General features: G+C 53.3%; 1 protein-coding gene across 1 annotated transcript; it reads left to right on the top strand.

Annotated features, from left to right (window-relative positions):
• Window positions 1-1349: 1349 nt before the first annotated feature.
• Window positions 1350-15990, top strand: TTLL4 (tubulin tyrosine ligase-like family, member 4; the record flags this gene model as incomplete). Its single annotated transcript, XM_008938504.1, has 15 exons — window positions 1350-2488; window positions 3168-3277; window positions 3715-3778; window positions 5449-5573; window positions 5956-6066; window positions 7089-7165; window positions 8065-8259; window positions 8343-8425; window positions 9466-9594; window positions 9977-10099; window positions 11658-11756; window positions 12313-12447; window positions 13159-13293; window positions 15099-15201; window positions 15780-15990. Coding segments are annotated over exons 1-15 (2839 nt in total), but the record flags the coding sequence as incomplete, so codon positions are not given.
• Between the last annotated feature and the right edge of the window lie 1998 nt (window positions 15991-17988).

Consider the following 17988-nt stretch of genomic DNA (forward strand, 5'->3'; position numbering starts at 1 on the left):
CAGCCCCTCCTCATCGCACCGCACGGGCGCTCACCGGCAGCGCAGCCACGGCTCTGACGTGCACCTGACCCCTTCTGTACTTCCTTGCAGAGCTCGGCAGGGCAGCGGCTCTCCTTAAGGTCCGACCCAGCCCTGTGGTGGGCTTGAGCTGCTGTCGTGGTGCTGCAGAACAACCCTGGGGTCTCCTAGCTGCGTGTTAACTGCTGCAGCCAAGGCTTGATTTTCAGGTGAGAATGGAGCGTGTCTGTGTATTGCAAGAGAACTAAGAGGGTAAGGGCTGATGCTCTGTTCACCCTTCTTTTTTTATACTTTTTTTTTTTCTTTTAAATAGTCAAGTCTGTGAGAGGCTGGAAGCACGCCAGCCAGCCAGCCTGCTTGGGATACAAATTCCTACCCAAGGTCCCTCCAGGCGTGTGTTAAAGCAAAACAAATACCTGGTGTGTGGTTTGTTTTCTCTTTCTCTTCTGCCCAGGCAAGAGGATTGTACAGGCAATAGTTATTTTAGGAGGATTCAGGACACTTATGTCTGCGGCTCTGTGGTCTGCTAGTTGCTTCTTGCAAGAGACTTCTGTAGGACTGCAACAGGGAGGAATGTGTGCACGTTACTGCCAGTCTCTGCTGGAAACAGAGGTGTTGGTATTGGAACAGCCCTGCATTTTCTCCTTGCTGACTTCCCAGTCTTAAGCTCTTTAGGAAGTCAGCTCTCACTGAGCTTTTCCATGGAGTTATAGAAGTGAGAAATGTGTTGCATTTAAAAGTGGCACCTGAGGTTCTTGCCTGGCTGTGTGACCTTGAGAACTGAAACTTTAAGGAGTGGAGAAAAGAAAAAGAAGCAGACATTTTGGGGCATGCGGGGGAGTTGGGAGAGCTGATGGTGGAGCACATGGTGCAGTTTTGAGAGCAGCCCCGTGGGAGCTGGTTCTAACTGGGAGCAGCAGGTCTGAGGCAGACAGGCAGGCAGCCTCTCCTTGCAGCTGGGGCTGCTGTGCTGGGCCTGCTGCCCTGTGGCCCTGGCTGGCAGGCAGGCAGGCACCCCTGCATATTTGCAGGGTACAAGCTCTCCTGCGGACGGCACTCTTCCCAGGGCCCCCTCTAAGTTGTCCTTCTCATCCTCTGGTTTCTTGTGAGATGCCAGCATTTCCTTTGACTTGGTCCCAGGAGACTCTGGGTGAGCTCATCGGATGGAGATGTGATTTGTCATCGTGCTGGGGAAGCAGCTTGCCCTCCTCTCCTCCTGGGATACTGGGCCGGGTGCTTTGCAGTGCCTTTCATGCTGTCATCTTGTTTCAGGCCAGCCAAGATGCTGCTGTAGATGACTGACTCACTCGTGCCTCATGTTGTGGCTCTACATGGCCTCTGCGGGACCACAACACGCTAATCTGGGCCCCAAACAGGAGAAGAGCATCAGGCTTGAGCCAGGCACCCTTCCAGCAGGGAGAGCTCTGCTGCGCCGGGCCTGGCACCTCACTCAGCAGCAGGCAAAACCCATCTGGAATTTAGAGAAGAAATACGTGAGTGCTTTCCAGGATTGCAGCCTGCTGCCCTCAGGGATCCCTCTGCAGCAGCCCTGCTTCTTGTGCCCGCCGTCACTATGCCACACGCACCCCAGTGAGGACGACCTTCCGAGCCTGCCCTTGGCCCGGCCCTGCCTGGGCCTGAGCAGGAGTGCTCTGCGCTACCCAGGCTCCTGCCTCCGAGCCAGGCCCTGCGGGTTTCCTTTCCAAAGCCCTCTGGACACTGGCTCTGCCACAGGAAGAGAGATATCTGCCTTGCTGATGGAGCCCTGCCTGCTGCCTGCGCTGGTGGAGGAGCACTCTGGGGCTGGGGTCAAAGGCTCTGCCCTCAGCTCTGGTCGGCAGGCTTCCAGCCCCTACAGACCGGTGCTCAATAACAGCCCCTTCCTACAGCCATGCAGTGCTAAAGTGCCTTCGCTGCAGTCACTGGAGATCAAGAAAAACACCCACAGATTCTCCCCTGCCTCGTGGTCCCACTCTGGGGACAATGGAGATGGCTCCAGAGCAGCGAAAAGCAGCGACCTCGTGTTGGAGCGAGCCACAGTCCCCTTGCCGACCCTGTTGCCCAGCAGCGTGATCCTCGGGAAGGAGGGGTGCTCGCCAGAGGGTGCTGAGGGGAGAGTGCGCAGCCTGAGAGAGCAGGAGCCGGAGCTCGGCCTCGCAGAGGCCATGCAGCAGCTGGACAGCTCTGCACGTGGCGCCGAAAGCTCCAGCCTCACGAATGTGGGCAGCCTGTCGGAGCGGCACAGCAGGCGGGGGCAGCACGTCGTGGCACAGCTCACCCCGAGAGGAACCAGGGCTCCTCTGAACCCGGAGCTGGGTCATCGTCACCTTAACGGCAGCTCGAGCCGCGTGGGCGCCGGTGACGCCGCCGTCCACGCGAAGCACCTCGCTGCCGTCTCAGAAGTGACAACTCGGATGTCCGCTCTCCAGCTGGAGAAAGGGGCCCAGGCTGTGCTCCCAGGAAAGCTCGAGTAAGTGGAGCCAGGAGGAGGATGGAGGCCGTGGCAGGATGGGGTGGCTGTTGCATCTGTGCGTGTTGGGAGAGGACGCACTGTGGGCGCTGTGGGAGTGGCCGTAGGAATAACCATGGGCTGTGTCCCTCAGCAAACCCATCTGTGGCATGCTGGCACAAGGGGAGCCTTCCTGCTACCCCCAGCCACTTGGGGTGGCTCAGAGCCCTTCCACCTTCTCCTTCAGCCACAGCGTGGAGTTGCTGTGTGGCATTTCTAGCTCATTCCCCACACAGTCATGGGGCCCTGCCTGCTGTGGCAGACTCTGCACGTATGTTGAGTGAAACCTGCTGTTGAGGCAGGTCCAGCAAGGCTTTCCTGGGCAGCAGCATGGGTTCCTAAAAGAATGCAGAGCTGAGGTAGGACAGGGAGGGCATGAGGACATGGAGCTCCTGCTCTCTGGCTGGGAAAGTGTCCTTGTGCCTCTTTCTTTCTACCTGCTCTGGAAAATGTTCCTTTTAGGGTGCACTGGGGCCTCTCCACCTTGCCAGCTTGGGATGAGTGCTTGTACATCAGCAGCAGGGAGGGCAGTGCTGTCACTCGCTTGTCCATGTTATCTCATGCTGCCTTGTGGACTTCTGAGTGTTTTGGCCCCAAAAAGCATATGCCAGTCCTTCTGATGTGATATCCTTTGTCCCAGCATCACTGCTGAGCAGGCACTACTGGAGCCAAGCCATCCCCAGGATGAAGCAGAGGAAGAACTTCTTGATGGCCTGGATGAGAGCTGCAGTGAGGAGGAGGATGAGGACAGTGAGTGCGGGTTCCTTTGGGGGGCTGTGCTCTGTGACTCGAGGTGGGGAGTGCGGGCACTGTCTGGGAGCTGAGGGTGAGCACAGCTGCCCTCCTGTCTTATATTCAGCCTGTCATTTCAGGATGACCTAGAGATTATGCTGAACGCAAAAGTGATGTAGCAGCAAAAAAGAACTGCATGGATTGCTCTGGGGAGCAGGCTAGGCTTCACCACTGACCTGCTCCAAAACTGACCCATCTGTCTGTGCAGGGCTGTCAGCTCCAGCCCCTTCCCTGCCTTTTATGCCACCAATTAGTGGGCAAAACGCAGGATGCAAGGATTCAGAACAGTTGGGAAGGGTCTGTCCCCTGCAGCATTTATTTTCTCTCTTCCTTTTCTAACTCTGTGTGCATTCACGCTCCATGGAGGTCAAACCACAGTCTGTCCCTTCCTGCAGGTGACTCAGATGCATCCTCTGTTGCTGGAGTGTCATCCAGTGGCTCTGTGGCCCTTACGTCCAGGTCAGTAGCTGTAAATAGTGCATTGAACTTGGTATCTTTGTCCAAATCTCTCCATCTTTGCCCTCCTTGGCTGCAGAGGAGAGCTGTAATATATGGGGGAATGGAGTGAAGGTAGCAACAGGCTTCCCAACCAAAATGAGCTGGCTACTCTGCAGACCAAAGCTACATGTCTTGCTCCAGACAGCAGCCTGCAAATTGCTCAGGGTGGATCCACCGCAGCAAAATGGGGGTCTTGATGCCACTGCCAGTTGCTGGAGTAGGTTTACTGGATTTAGTTGTGCTCTTGCAGCATTGTTGCCTTGCAGATGAAGCAGAGTGGAGGTGTCCTGGGCCTGAGATTGCAAAAGCTCCTTGGACTCCTGTGTCTCAGCACTGCACCCTGGAAACAAGTCCTAGAGCCTGAGTTTTTCTTTAGCCTTTGGAAGGAGGTTTCTCTGTGAAGGATTGGTCAGCCTGTGGTCATATGAGCCCTGCCTCCTGGCAGACCTTTGTGGGACCTGCTCTTGCCCATCTAGCAGCGGGGTTTGTCCTTGCATCTGTGCTGCCCCTTGCACCAGGGCTGCCTCGGGCTTTGCTGTCTGCCTGACAGCTTGCTGCTTTCTGTCATGCCATAATTCACCTGGGAGATGAGGAAGGCTTCCTACAGCAACTGTTGAACCTCAGGGCACTGCAGCACTCTGGGTGTGAAAGTTCTGCAGAGGTGACATAAATGGGACCAGCGGCTGTTTATGGCAGGGCATGGCTGGCTTGGCCTCTGGGGGCAGAAGGAGGGAAGCAGCACCTGGGCCAAGCGCCTCCTGCAGCAGGGAGGGAGGGATGTTGGCCCCTTCCCTCTGCAGGCTGTGCACTGGGCTGGCCTTGAAGCCTTTGCAGCTGTCTCCTGCCTTCAGTCTGTTGCAGGCAAAACCAGTTTTGTGCCAGGGAATGTTAATCAATATAATGTATTACTGATTAACAAACATTTAACTACCAATTCTGGTATTGAAAAAAAATATATATACAACAACTCAGGAAAACACCTCTTCTTCCCTCGTCCTGGTCTCCAGCCTCCTCACTGGAGGCTACACTCAGTCCCTTCAGTGAGGTGAGGGGTGGCCTGGGAGATTGAGGCCAATGTGTGGCAGTTCCTTTACTTTTGCTGCTCTTTGTTCCTTAGTGGATTTCTCTGGTGTGGCTGCAGTGGCATACGTTTGAATATGTGTTCGCTAAAACTCGACTTTTAGCATGCTGACAACCTTAACAGATACATTATGGATTCTGTCCTTCCTCGCAGGCGTTGAGGATTGCAGTGGTAAGAAGGTGTATGTACAGTTGGTAAAACTCCAGCCCTGTCTGTGTCTGCAACATACCAAAACCAAGAGGTTTACAACAGCTGAATGATATGTACATTACAAACTCCACCCCTGATTCTTGGCGACTAGGTTATAGGGTTTGTCATGTAACAAACTCCACCCCTTGCCCCAGCAAAACACAAAACCCACAGGAATTACAGCATGTGGCATGTGCCTCATCGCTGCAGACTGGGTCACTGACCTTGGCACCCACTGATTGCACTACATCACACTGCTGAAAATTCCTGATACCAGGATCAAGGCTTTTTCTGCCTTCCCCCTTCCTTCCTGTGCTACTTTTCACTTTTAACCAACCTTCTACCAATTCATCTCTCCTAGGAACTGCATTGAGTGCCTGGCCCAGCCCACTGATGTTCAGGAGAAAGTGCTCAAACCAGCTCTTGTCTGCAGTTTGTTCCCTAATGTGCCTCCAACCATCTACTTCAGTACTCGGGAAGAGAGAGGTGGGCAGGGATCTGTTGCCATGCAGGGTGAGGGTAGCCAGCCTGTTAATAGCAAGCAGCATTGCAGAGCACAGAGGCTTCCCCTCACCCTTCCTGTGGGGAGACTTGGCACCACTGTGAAATCCAGAGGGCTGGAGTGAAACAGTGGCTGCTCCCACAGCCTGGAGCATGAGTCAGGCTGCCACCAAATGTTCCAGCATCCTGGATCTCCCCATGCCATGGAGTCTTCTGCTCCATGCTAGTCCTGTGAAGGAGGCTACATACTCTCTTCTGCAGGCCTCGTGCCTGTGCAGCAAACCATAAGAATTTCCTTAGGTGCAGCTGTACAAAATCCAGGTCTTGTGTTTGTTTTCCTTCGGTCCTGATCTTCTTGCCTTCCTAGTGGAAAAGCTGCCCTGGGAGCAGAGGAAGCTGCTGCGGTGGAAAATGTGCACAGTCACTCCCAACATAGTGAAGCAAACTGTCGGCAGGTCCCACTTCAGAGTCAGCAAGAGTAAGTTGTGGGAGGCTGGCAGCACCCAACATGTCATGTCCTCCCTCATCTCCAGCCCATGGGCCAGTGAGGAGCAGAGCAGGAGCAATACAGACTCAGCACTGCAGGATGAGCAGAGCAGGAGCGATGCAGTGTAGGATGCTGGGTTCCTGTTTCTGCCTGTCTGACCTGCAGTATCTGAGCTCTGTGGGTCCTGGCAGAGCCCTGTCTCCCTCTTGACTTGTCCCTGGCAGGGACCACAAGGACTTACTCCTGGGTTGTCAGGAGCTGAGGCAGCATGAGGTGGCAGAGCTGTGTTCTGGTTTGTTTGAGCTGTGCCCCTAGATGGTGCTGCCACTCTAAGGAGTGGCACCTTCTTACCTCAGCACCGCTGTCCCTTCTCCCCATGGAGAGAGAGCCCTCTCCCTCCCCACTCCCTTCTTCTGAGGAAGAAGTCATCCTCTCTGACCATAGCCTCCAAGTTCTCAGGGTTGGGACCTTGTCACAGAAGAGATGTGTAGGAGGGCTGGGGCAGGGCAAACACTGAACCTTTACAGCTATGGCCCATACTTGGAGTGTGATCTCCCAGCAGTACTTATGGGGCTCCTACACATATCAGGAGGCCTCTGCGCAGACTGTTTTGAGGCTATGATGGGACGTGCAGGGCAGAGCAAGCCCTAGGAAGTCTTGCAGTCCTACATAGCCCTCTGCAGTGCTGTGCTGATTAACCAGCTGCTTCATTCACCTGCTGTAAAGCAGGGAAGTCGGGGTGCTGAGGAGTTAAAGCCATTCCTTTGACCCTGTGTCTGCCCAGATCCCTGCAACAATCATATGTGTGAGGATGTGACCAACCTGGTTAACTGAATCCCACTTGCAGCCCTTGGCTTGGCAGCTTTACTGTAGCCAGCGTAAGTGCTTTGCGGCATTGTTGTGCAGCATCGCTGACACACTTCTAGCCCCAGGTGATGGGGATGCTGGTGAGTTGGGAGGGCATTGTGGGTGGCAGGGTACTTGGTCATGGACTTTCCTGTTTTTTTCTTCAGAAAGCAATGACTGGCTGGGTTGCTGGGGCCACCACATGAAATCCTCCAGCTTCAGAACCATCAGGGAGCACCAGAAGGTAGGAGGTGTTTTGGGCTGACCTCCTTCATGTGCATGGAGAGTGTGTTTGGAGCAGTTTGGGTGCGCTCTGTTCAAGTCCAGGTATTTTCTGTGCTGGCTGTCCCTGCAGTGTCCCTTCCAGAGCACGGCAGCTGGCATTCCTGTGCTGGCCGGTGAACCCAAGAGATAGGTGCAACTGGGTGAGCATCCCTGCTGTGAGGGTGGCTCTTGCACAGACTGAGGCTGTAGCCAAGCCACGTTCACTTGTGAGCTTGTCTAAATTCAGCTGTTGTTGCTTAAAGCAGAACTGAGCAGTAGGGCCAGTGCCCTCCCTGCTGGCACAGCCAGAGGGGATGTGCTTAGCTTGGGTCAGGAGTGGCCCATAGCCTGGGGAACAAGCGAGGGACCAGAGGTTTGGTGTACATCACACTTACATATTTGTTCTGGAGGGCTGTGATGCTCTGAGCTGCTCACTCCAGAGGTAGCATCCAGGTTTGGGAGCTAGCAGGCTCCATCCATGTTCCTGTCCTGCTACAGGGTCTTCCTGTCCCCAGAGCTTGTGTTTGATGGACAGGACTCTGGCATACAGCTTAGGAATATGTGAGAAACCACAGGGGTGGAGGATACTGCCAGAGGAAGCTCAGAGGCTGAGGGTTAGTGTCCTACAGCTGCTCAGACATCAGAAGGGAAGAGGTGGCCAGCTACTGGCTTTGTAGCTAATGTGAGTCACTGTGTGGGTGTTTGTCCCTGCAAAGCTTCAGGAGCAGTTGGTCCTGTCTTGGTGCAATCCTGGGAGGGGTGCAAAGAGCATTACCCTGTGCTATGTTCATAAAGGATGTATCCTCTGGCCAGGGAGTTGCAAGGGATAAGCCCGATGGGGAAGTGGGGAGATTTCACAGTATCTGGATTGCTTTCCAGCTAAACCACTTCCCTGGTTCGTTTCAAATTGGGAGAAAGGACCGTCTGTGGCGTAACCTGTTGAAGATGCAGGCTCGCTGTGGGAAGAAGGAGTTTAACTTCTTTCCCCAGTCCTTCATCCTGCCCCAGGACATCAAATTACTCAAGAAAGCGTGGGAGGAAGGAGCTAGCCGCCAGAAATGGATTGTGAAACCAGTAAGTGCAAAACAGAGCTCAATCCTCTGCCCCGTTGCAGCCACAGGGAGAAGATCTAATCTTTTCTTGTTTGTGTTTTGCAGCCAGCATCAGCAAGAGGCATTGGTATCCAGGTCATCCACAAATGGAGCCAGCTCCCCAGAAGGAGGCCGCTGCTGGTACAGAGGTGGGTAAAGGAAAGCAAGGCTGACACACAGCTTGGGCAGAGCAGAAGCAGCTGGTGTGCATCTGGAGACTTCTCGACTGTCTGGATGTAGTGCTGCTGCTGGAAGTCTGGCTGTGTCAGCTGTGTCTGGGCTTACCAGAATGCTGCTGTCTCTGCGTGGATTTTTAAGGTCTCAGGTACAGACTGGCTCCATAGGCCTTTTGGAGCTTTGGCCTGGCAGGAGATCAGCTTCAGCTCTGCTGTGATGTGCTCCCACTGCTTTTTACTCTGGGGTTTGGCATCTTTGGAGGCAGAAAAACTTTATCCAGTGCCCACAAGCATAGTGAGAAGTCCCAGAGAAGAGGTGGTAATTTTCAAAGATTTGTTCTTATCTGTGTTAGAATGAGTCAGTAAGAGCCTCTGTGTGTATGTATGTTGGACAAAAGGTTTTCTAGAAATGACAGGATTTTCAGAATCTCTTTTCCTTTCTGCAGAAAAAAAGGAACAGCTCATCTTGTTTTTAAGCTGATTTCAGGGAAGGTTATTGCGAGGGCAGGAAGACTGTCTGGTGTTTGGCAGGCAGGGAACTGCTGTGTTGGTTTGTCTGTTCTCTCTGTCCGCTTCCTGTGCAAAGTGATGAGTTTTTCTGTGGAAAATCATGAACTTTTTTGGTGAATAATCAAATTGTTTGGATGAAAATTTCCAACTATTTCTGTTCACTGAACTGAACCATCTGTGGCCCACTGCATGTCTTTGATGTTCCTGAATATTGTGATCAGTCTTGTGGGTGTGAAAAGCTACCTTGCCTTAGAGCTGAGGAGAATCTCTTCAAAATGGGGCTGAGCAGAAAGACGTACTGCTCATGTACTGCAGGGTCTCCCTGTGCACGGGAGAGCTTTTTTTCTCTCTCGCTTTGGCTGTGATGCGTTTGCCTTGGAAATGCTGTGCAAAAGGGCTTCTGCATTGATCTGTGGATTTGCCAAGCCTTCTGAGGTGGGAGCTAGAGGTGCTTCTGCACACAAAAGTCATAACCTTCTCCTGGTGCTTGCTTTCCTCTGCAGATACCTGCACAAGCCCTACCTCATTGGAGGGAAGAAGTTCGACCTGAGGATCTACGTTTATGTCACTTGCTACGATCCCCTCAGGGTCTACCTGTTCAAGGATGGATTGGTTCGCTTTGCTAGCTGCAAGTAGGTTGTGCTGGAGGGCCGTGCTGGGGCTGGCCCAGCGCTGAGGCCTGCGGGGCTGTGGCACTGAGATGTTTCTTCCAGTTCTGACTGTGTTGCCTGGAGCTGCTGCAGTTCTGCCAGTGCTTTTGCTCACCGATGCTCTGGTCTTTCCTTAAGGACATGCTGTGCGGATGGAATTGCATCCCACTGTTCCAAGGCAGCCTGCTCTGTGTCTGATATTTTGTCCCATCAGCTCTGGGCCTGTGGGGACAAAGAGGTTGAGCCAGCAGGGCTGGTGGGTGGCTGAGAATGGTCTGAGATGAGAACAGGGTTTCTGCCTGCCCCAGAGGCCTGGGGGCAACCAGTTCAAGCTCAGACTGCTTGTGTTTCTTGGCTTCTCCAGGTACTCCTCCTCGATGAAGAGCCTCAGTAACAAGTTCATGCACTTGACCAACTACAGTGTGAACAAAAAGAACACAGAATACAAGTCCAACTCAGATGAGACTGCTTGTCAGGGACACAAATGGTAGGTGTTGCTTTTAGGACACAGGGCAGCTCTTTCTATTCAGCTTTTTTTCAGTATTCCTACCCAAAACTTGAAGGTGCTTCCTGTGTCATCCTCTCTACTTTGGGAAACTGGAGGTGCAGAGTGATTTTAGCGTGGGTTAGTGTCAGTGGAATCTGGATAGTCTCCCTGGCTTGTGACTTATCCTGTCCACTGCTGCTTGGGCTGTGGTTGCTGTTCATCCTGCCTGTGTCTGTGCTGTTCTCTGCTTCCAACACTGTTCTCCTCTGTGCTCGCTGATACCCTTGCCCTACTGTGGGGACAATGAGGTGTGGTTAAAGCAGAATCTGATTTTTTTTCTGGTAGAACTTGAATGGGTAATCGTGATGCTTAAATTGGCTAGATGGGAGATTGATGGTTGGATTTGATATCTTAGGGGTCTTCTCCAACCTTAATGATTCTATGATTCTGCCCATGTCACTCTTGACTTCTCTGTGGAGGCAGAGAAGGAGATAGACCTGGTGCACAACTGGTAATTTATGTGCTACTCAATGTGAATAGGAACAGTGGTGGCATTTCTAGGCAGTTGAGAGGAGGGCTGCAGTCTTGCAGTAGTTCCTGTCCCCTGCTCTCCCTGGGTGGACTAAACCAAGGAGCTGGGCACTTGTCTTTGATTCCACAGTGGTATTTAAACTTTTTTAAAAATAGTGCAGGATAGAGTTCTCAATCTGTGGGCCTGGGCAGGGCTACTTCACTTCAAAGGTAGCTGTAGCAAGTGGTTTGTTGTGGTAAGATTATTTTCTTGGACCTGGGCCTGCTCTGCAGTGGTCTGTTCCTCCACTGGGACTTTGAGAAGGATCTGCTGTCCCCAGCAGCTGAAGTCCCCAGAGGATGGGATTTTGTGGGTTTTCAGCACTGCCATGCAAGTCGAAGCTGGCTGCTCCCGCGTTGGAGATGCGAGTGGCTGTAATCCACTCCGTCGCGTACGCAGGAAGCGTGACCTTTGAGTTCCTGGCCATTAGCCACATGGTCTCACTTGAGCAACATCTGAGCATCCTTGGCTTAGTGTCAGGGTAGCTTGCAGTACTCAGTGTGGTGTGTGAAACTCCTGTAAAAGCAGAGATGGTCCCCCTACCATCTTGTTCTCCACATTTTTGAAAATTTTTTCTCCATCCCTGAAACCTCAGTGAAGGGACTCAAACTAAAATATTTAGGGGGGTCTTGCTGGATTCCCGCTGAGCTGCTTTGCAGTACTGTGGGGAGAAGGCCTGCAGGAAGGGGAGGTTTGCTGAGGACACAGAGTAGGACAGAAAAGAAGATCTGTGCCTGATTTACCTTGCTCATGTGCTAATTTGGGACCTATTACTCCACTCCTGGGACAAGTCAAGATTTATGTTCCTACTATCTTGGGCCTACAAGACCAGGGGCCAAGCTGGAGAAGGCAGCAACTAGGAGCTGAGAGGTTTGAAGATGGCGGAAGAATGGCTGTGACAGAGAAGAGCTTTGTCAAGGCTCCCTTCTGCTAGGGGCTGGGCTGCAAGGGGCTACAGAGCTATCTCCTTTGCTTTCTCTCTCCCAGGGCACTCAAAGCTCTCTGGAGTTACCTGACACAGAAGGGAGTTAATAGCGAGGCCATCTGGGAGAAGATTAAGGACATCGTTATCAAAACCATCATTGCGTGAGTCCTGGCACCCCTTGCTCTGTGCCTGGCTGTGCAGTGCACCCTGGCCCCTCTAGCTCTCCAGTCCCCTCTCAGCCTGGTCCTTTTGCTCTTCATCTAAATGCTGCCATACTGTTGGCTTCAGTATTTCTCTGGGGCTCCTTCCTTTCACCGTGCTACTTAAGCTCATGCTGCAGTAGCTGCAATAGGTAAAGAGACCTCACATTTCCTGCGCCGGCTGGCAGTGCTGGGGGGCTGTGGGGTACTCAACACTGCCTGGCTTCCTGCCCACCCCTCTGCTTAGCCAGGGTGACTGTGAAGAAAAGTCCACTGGTGCAGGATGGGTCTCATGTTCAGAGGTGGATCCTGCCCAACAGAGCAGGGCTGCTCGGGATGCAGCACTGGATCCATATGCAGCACAGCAGCAGCACACAGGCCTGCGTTGGTGTCGCAGCCCAGCCTCTCCTGCAGCACGTGGCTGCACAGGCTCTCAGAACCAGCAGTGTGTGCTGTGAGCAGCCAGAGCTCTGCTCTCCGACTGTGGGAAACAAGCCTTTTTTTCCTTGGCTTGCAGATCGGAGCCCTACGTGAACAGCCTGGTGAAGACGTATGTGCGGCGCCCGTATTGTTGCCATGAGCTATTTGGGTTTGATATTATGCTGGATGAACACCTCAAGCCCTGGATCTTAGAGGTCAACATTTCCCCAAGGTAAAGCAGATTCTGAGCCACAGTGGAGCAGGAACAGCCTTTCTTTTACTACAAAGTGAATTTGGCCCATGACATCCCCTGCACCCTGTGCTGGAAGACTGTGCTTTGAAGCCTCCCTCTCCAGACTGCAGGAATCGAAGTCCTCCCTGTCTGTGAAAGCAACATCCATCTGCAGCTCAAAGCTTTGCTGAGCATGCTCCAGCTAGAGCCAGGGAAGATTACGTTAAAAAAGGAAGGCCAAGGAGGGACGTGTCATGTAGGGAATGGGTGATGGCAGAGATTTCTTCGGTGTGTGGGCAGAAGTGAGCAGCAGCTCCACTGACTCAAGCAGTGCTCCTTGCTTGCTGGTGGCAGCCGGCTGCGTGGTGTCGGCTGCACAGGCTGGCTCGGGAGCTGTGCCGTACCTGAGCCTCTCCTGCCTGCCAGAGCAGCTGGGCTGGAGCTGCACACAGAGCCTTGGTCCCATGTGGGGCTCTGGTGATGGATTTGCAGGTTTCTGGCAAATCTGGGAGGAAGTGGGGAAACGAGGCATTTCTAGTGGGGAGCCCCCATTCAAAGAGCTGCCATCAGGATTTTTCTCTGTGTCTTGTGGCTGTCTGTTGAGGTGAGGGACAGTCTTGGTCAGTGTTAACCCAAGGAGTGACCTTGGGGCCGTGGGGCTGAGCACCTCTGTTCTAGCACTCAGACTGCTGTGATGTGTCCTCCCCACAGCCTCCACTCCAACTCCCCGCTGGATGTGAGCATCAAGGGCCAGATGATCCGGGACCTCCTCAACCTCGCCGGCTTTGTTCTGCCCAGCACGGACAGTGTGGCCTCAAGGCCACAGACAAGTGGCTCTACATGCAGGTCAGCCCCTTATCTGCCAGAGAGGCAGACTTTTCTCTTGGGGGATTTCATCTGGGGCCTTGTTGCTGCCCAGCAAACGCTGGTTTCTATGCTGTTGAGAGCCTGTGTTTGCTGGTCCTTCAGCTACGGGTCTGAGGGGTTTGCATTGTTGCCTGGCTATCTGGTTCTTGCGGTCTCCTCAGGGCAGATGGATTTATGCCCTCTCTGAATAGCTGGAAGCAAGACCAGTGTTAATTTGTGCTTGCTCTGCAGTTAGTTGACTTGTGCTTTCTCCTCCTTCCCCCTGCCAGAACTGGCACGGTGCTGACCCGTGCTGCCTCTCTGTTTGCCCAGAGGGCTGGCTGGCTCCGAGTGTTGGGGCTGGGTCTGCTTACCCTCCACCCCAGGGCTGACATGCTGCTGCCTCAAGCAAGAAAAGCACCTGTTCTTTTACAGAGGCTGGAGTGATCTGTTCTTTAGGCAGGACTGCAGGTGTCAGAGGCTGTAGACCTGTGGGTAGGGGTGTGTACAGTCTTAGCTTGCAGCTAACGTGACTGTTTCTTGCATAAAGCTAACTCCTGGGCACATGTCTACCCAGGCCCCTGCTCCTTCTGTGTTGCACCACAGCTTGGGCTTATACTGGTTTCAAACCTGATCGTGACAGGGGGAAACCAGTCCTGTCCCCCGCAGCAGAGCGACCGCTGGCTATATGTCACTGAAGGAGCAGCTTGCTGGGATGAGCACCAGCACGTGGTGATGTATGGGCACGCCAAAAGATGGGACTCTTGCCCTCTGCTTGCCCTGTGCCTTCCATGAAGGGAGAACCTTGGAGCGTGGTCCTGTTCCAGCCGGGGAGCACCCGCCAGCTCATCTGCGGCGCTTTGATCACACGCTCGTTTGCGGCTTGCAGCAGAGGTGCTGAAGGGCAGGTGGCCTCGGAGGGACCCACAGAGGATTAAATGGATCCTTAACATGGTTCAGATAATGCATTACCAGAGTTCCTGAATCCAGGGGCAAGCTTGCTTAAGCATTTCTCCTGCCCTGGGAAAAGGATACGAAGGGGTTTTTGCATAGGGGCGTAATTCCAGTAGATCTCTAGGTTCCCCAAGAACCATGTGGCACAGCCTCGAGGCTCTGCTCTCCCTGTTTGGATCTTCACATAACTATTTTTGCAGCAGCAGAACAAATTAGCTGTCTTGATATAAGGCTTAAAAGGTGTTGGACAAGTATCTCCCAGACTCTGGCATCCACAAATGGCAGTTGGGTGCCTAGAATAGTTTAGATGGTTGCTGGTCAGATGGTACAAAAGGCCAGGATTTCCCCTAGCATGTGGTGCTGGTGCTGAATTTGAGTCTTGAGAGTTCTTGGGCGTTGCAGGAGGGTGTATTTGATCTAAGAGTTCTCTCCTTCCTTGCATAGTACCAGTAGTGAGTACTCATTCCCCCAGCCCTGTGGTTACAGTTAGATCCCATCAGGCATCAAGTGCTGTGAATCAGGTCACAGTATGACACTGGCTCTCTTGCACCCTGTGGGTGTGAGATGTTCACCTTTTGGATGAAGGAATGCTGAAACGCCTTAGCGAGGAGCTGGCAAAACCCTCCCAGTTCCCTTGTCTGTATCCTTCCTGAGTCCTGTGCTGATGCACAAAGCTGTGGGTACATCACTCATCTCAGAACTAGTGAAATCCTTGAAGAAAGCATTCTCTCCCCCACAGCACCTTCCTGAGGGTGTCACTGCTCTCTTAGAAGTTTGTGGGAGCAGTTTTGCCATGACAGAACTTTGCCTTCTCCACTTAAGTGCTCTACTGCCTCTTCTTGTGTCCTCAGTCTGAGCAGTGCTTTGAAGGAGAAGCCCAAGCCAGCATCTGAGCATTTCATAGCAGAAAAGATGAAGGCAGCCTATTACTTGACACAGAAGATACCTGACCAGGTATGACACAAGTTCCTCTGATATTTGCACCATCCTGCCAAGCCACTGTCCCAGTCAGTCCCACATGTCTTTTAGACATGTGTGGGGACAGCCAGATGATGGGGAGCACTTGGGCTCCAGTGGGTTGCAAGACAGCAAGTCAGAAATAAATTTGAGTTGCCTAGGCCACTGCTGTGCTGTCTCATCTTTACATGAAAACAGGCTTGTGCTGAGTGGCACGTTGCCCACCAGGCCCCAGCCAGGGGCTGAGCTCTGCCTGTTTCTCCTGTCTCAATGCAGCTCTCATAGCCTTTGTCTGCTGCCCCTGTACAGGTTAGCAGGGACTCTTGCCTTGTCTGCCACCTGGCTGTGTCTAGAAGAGAGGTGGAGCTGCAGAATTGGAGATCTCAGCTCTGTGCAGTGTTGATGTCACCACTGAGCCTAGATTTCTTCATTTTCCACATGTTCAGTGTCCCAAAGATAGATCTCAGACATGTGGAGACCTCTCCCTGAGAGGGCTGGAGGAGCAGGGAGGTGGGAACGGGAACCAACGAAATGAAGTTCACTTCTTCCTGACCCTGGGGTGCTCTTGTCTGCAGGATTTTTATTCCTCTGTCTTGGACACCCTGACCCCAGCCGATGTCCGCGTCCTGGTGGAGACGGAGGACGAGCACTCGCGGCGCGGGCAGTTCGAGCGGGTGTTCCCCACCCCCCTCTCCATGCGGTACCTGCGCTTCTTCGAGCAGCCCCGTTACTTTAACATCCTCCTGACCCAGTGGGAGCTCAAGTACCACTTGAATAAACAGAAAGGTAACTGCCACCCAAGAGCCTGGCATGGTCACCTGACCCAAGCAGGCTGCCGGCTGGTGGTCGTGGGAGACTTCTGAGCTACGTGTGCTGAGGGGGAGCTGCCTGCCCGCACACTAGCCATAGGAAATATGTTACCCTCACAGGCTGCTTCAGATATTACAAAAAGCTTTTTCTGAGTTGATCAGAGGTGCTGACTGTTCTGGTAAATGCAGCGCTGGCACTTCTAGGTGCCCTGGGGCTGAAGCAGGCTGGGATTCTGCCTTCAACCTGTAGCTCTGGCCGTTTATTGCATTCCTCTGCCCTTTTCGAGGGAGAAGCAGCTGGTGTTGGTGGGCTTTGCTCCTTACAGGTGATCTGTGAAGTGAAGGAAAAATTTGGCCTGTTCCCTGGTCTCCTGCTGCCTTCTAATTGATGAAAAACTCTCAGCATGCACACAGAGGAATTTTTTCCTCAACTCTAGAAATCTAGCTATCATTGTCACCTTTCCAGGACACAACTCTGTATTTTAATAAAAAGCATCCTTTAATGGGGCATAGCTGGGCCGGGCTAATTCCTTCTTACCCATAGCTGTCTCTATGAGGGCATTTAGGAGACAGAACCTGTGAGGTCTAGTGTGAAGGCTTAGAGAACATACAAAGAAGGAGACTGTGGCTTAGGCCTCTCCATCCAGCATCTGATGTGGGTGGAGAGGCTTCTGCAGGATCCAGCCCTTCACTGAGGTGACCATATGTGTGCTCCTAGCCTGGTTGTCACGTAGAGAAAACAAAGCAAAAAAAGGCTTTTGTCACTTTTCACTGATGTTAAAGCAAATACAAAAGGGGTTGGTAACAGCCTTTCACTGAGAGATGGTAACCTCATAGCCCTCTCCAGCTGCACTGTCAGCGTGTGTCATCCTTTGCCTCTCTAATACCTTTGCTGGATGCTCTTCTGTCAGCTGGAAGAAAGGTCCTGTCAACGTCTGCACTGAAGTGCTGCCCTGAACTTGCCACTCAGGCTGGGGTCCTGGTTCAGCTCTCCAGCGTCCCTGAAGCAGCCCAGTGAGCAGATTTGCTCTACCCCCTTGTTGCTCTTCAGCTCTGAGCAAAACCCAACATCCCCTGGCCCCCTCCCTTTCACGCATGTTCCACGCAGGCCTCCTCTCTCCCCAGCCAGCAAGGTCTGGTGCACAGAGCTGGGCCAGGGCGCTGAGCTGCCCTGCTTCTCTTAGCCCCCAGTGCATGGGGATTTTTTAACAAGGTCTTGGGGCTTGCTGAAAGGTCACTGAGGAGCTGAGTTTGGACAGCAAGGATTCCTCCTATAGCCAGAGCTGGTATCGTATAGCAAGCCACAGTAACCTCAGCTGAACAGCATCAAGTTCTTGGCCATTGCTCTACTGGTTCTTAAATCTCGAGACATCTTAGCTTTTGCTATGTCTCTAAGGCTCTTAAAAAAGAAAACTGGAAGGGAGCAGTCCTGGATTTCTCAAGATTTCCGGATTAGCAGAGGGCAGGGAGCTTGGCTGTGGAGGGGACAGCTAGCACGAGGCCTTGAAGGAAGTGGAGCCTCTTCGGTCCAATTGGACACATGGCTCTGGTTCAAGGTGACCTCCCTGTGCTCTGGAGCAGCATGTTATGTGGCTGGAGGAACGGTCCCTTCCAGTCACACCATTGGTAAGCCCAGTCCGTTCCAGCATCACCCTCTGCCAGGGCTGGAGACCAGGTCTCGGCCCACATTGTGCTCCAGAGGGACCTGTGCCAGGAGGGTGCGATGCCCTGGGGCGCCTCAGCCGATGGGAGCCATGCAGGGAGGAGGTTGCCCGAGCTGCCTTCCTGTGGGAAAGGGGCCGGCGGCAGCAAAGCTGCTCTACATTTGCACTGTAGGAACTTTCACGGGCGCAGCCCAAATCAGGTGCTGTCATTGGCAGGCGCCGGGCCCGGGGGGACAGCCAGATCGGTCTGATTCCGCAAATCCGGTGCTGCCCCAGTTTCCCTGCTGGGCTGGGCGGCCCCCGTGCCGCCG

This window comes from Merops nubicus, unplaced genomic scaffold (assembly GCF_000691845.1).
Source record: "Merops nubicus isolate BGI_N331 unplaced genomic scaffold, ASM69184v1 scaffold38324, whole genome shotgun sequence".
NCBI classification, from domain to species: Eukaryota; Metazoa; Chordata; class Aves; order Coraciiformes; family Meropidae; genus Merops; species Merops nubicus.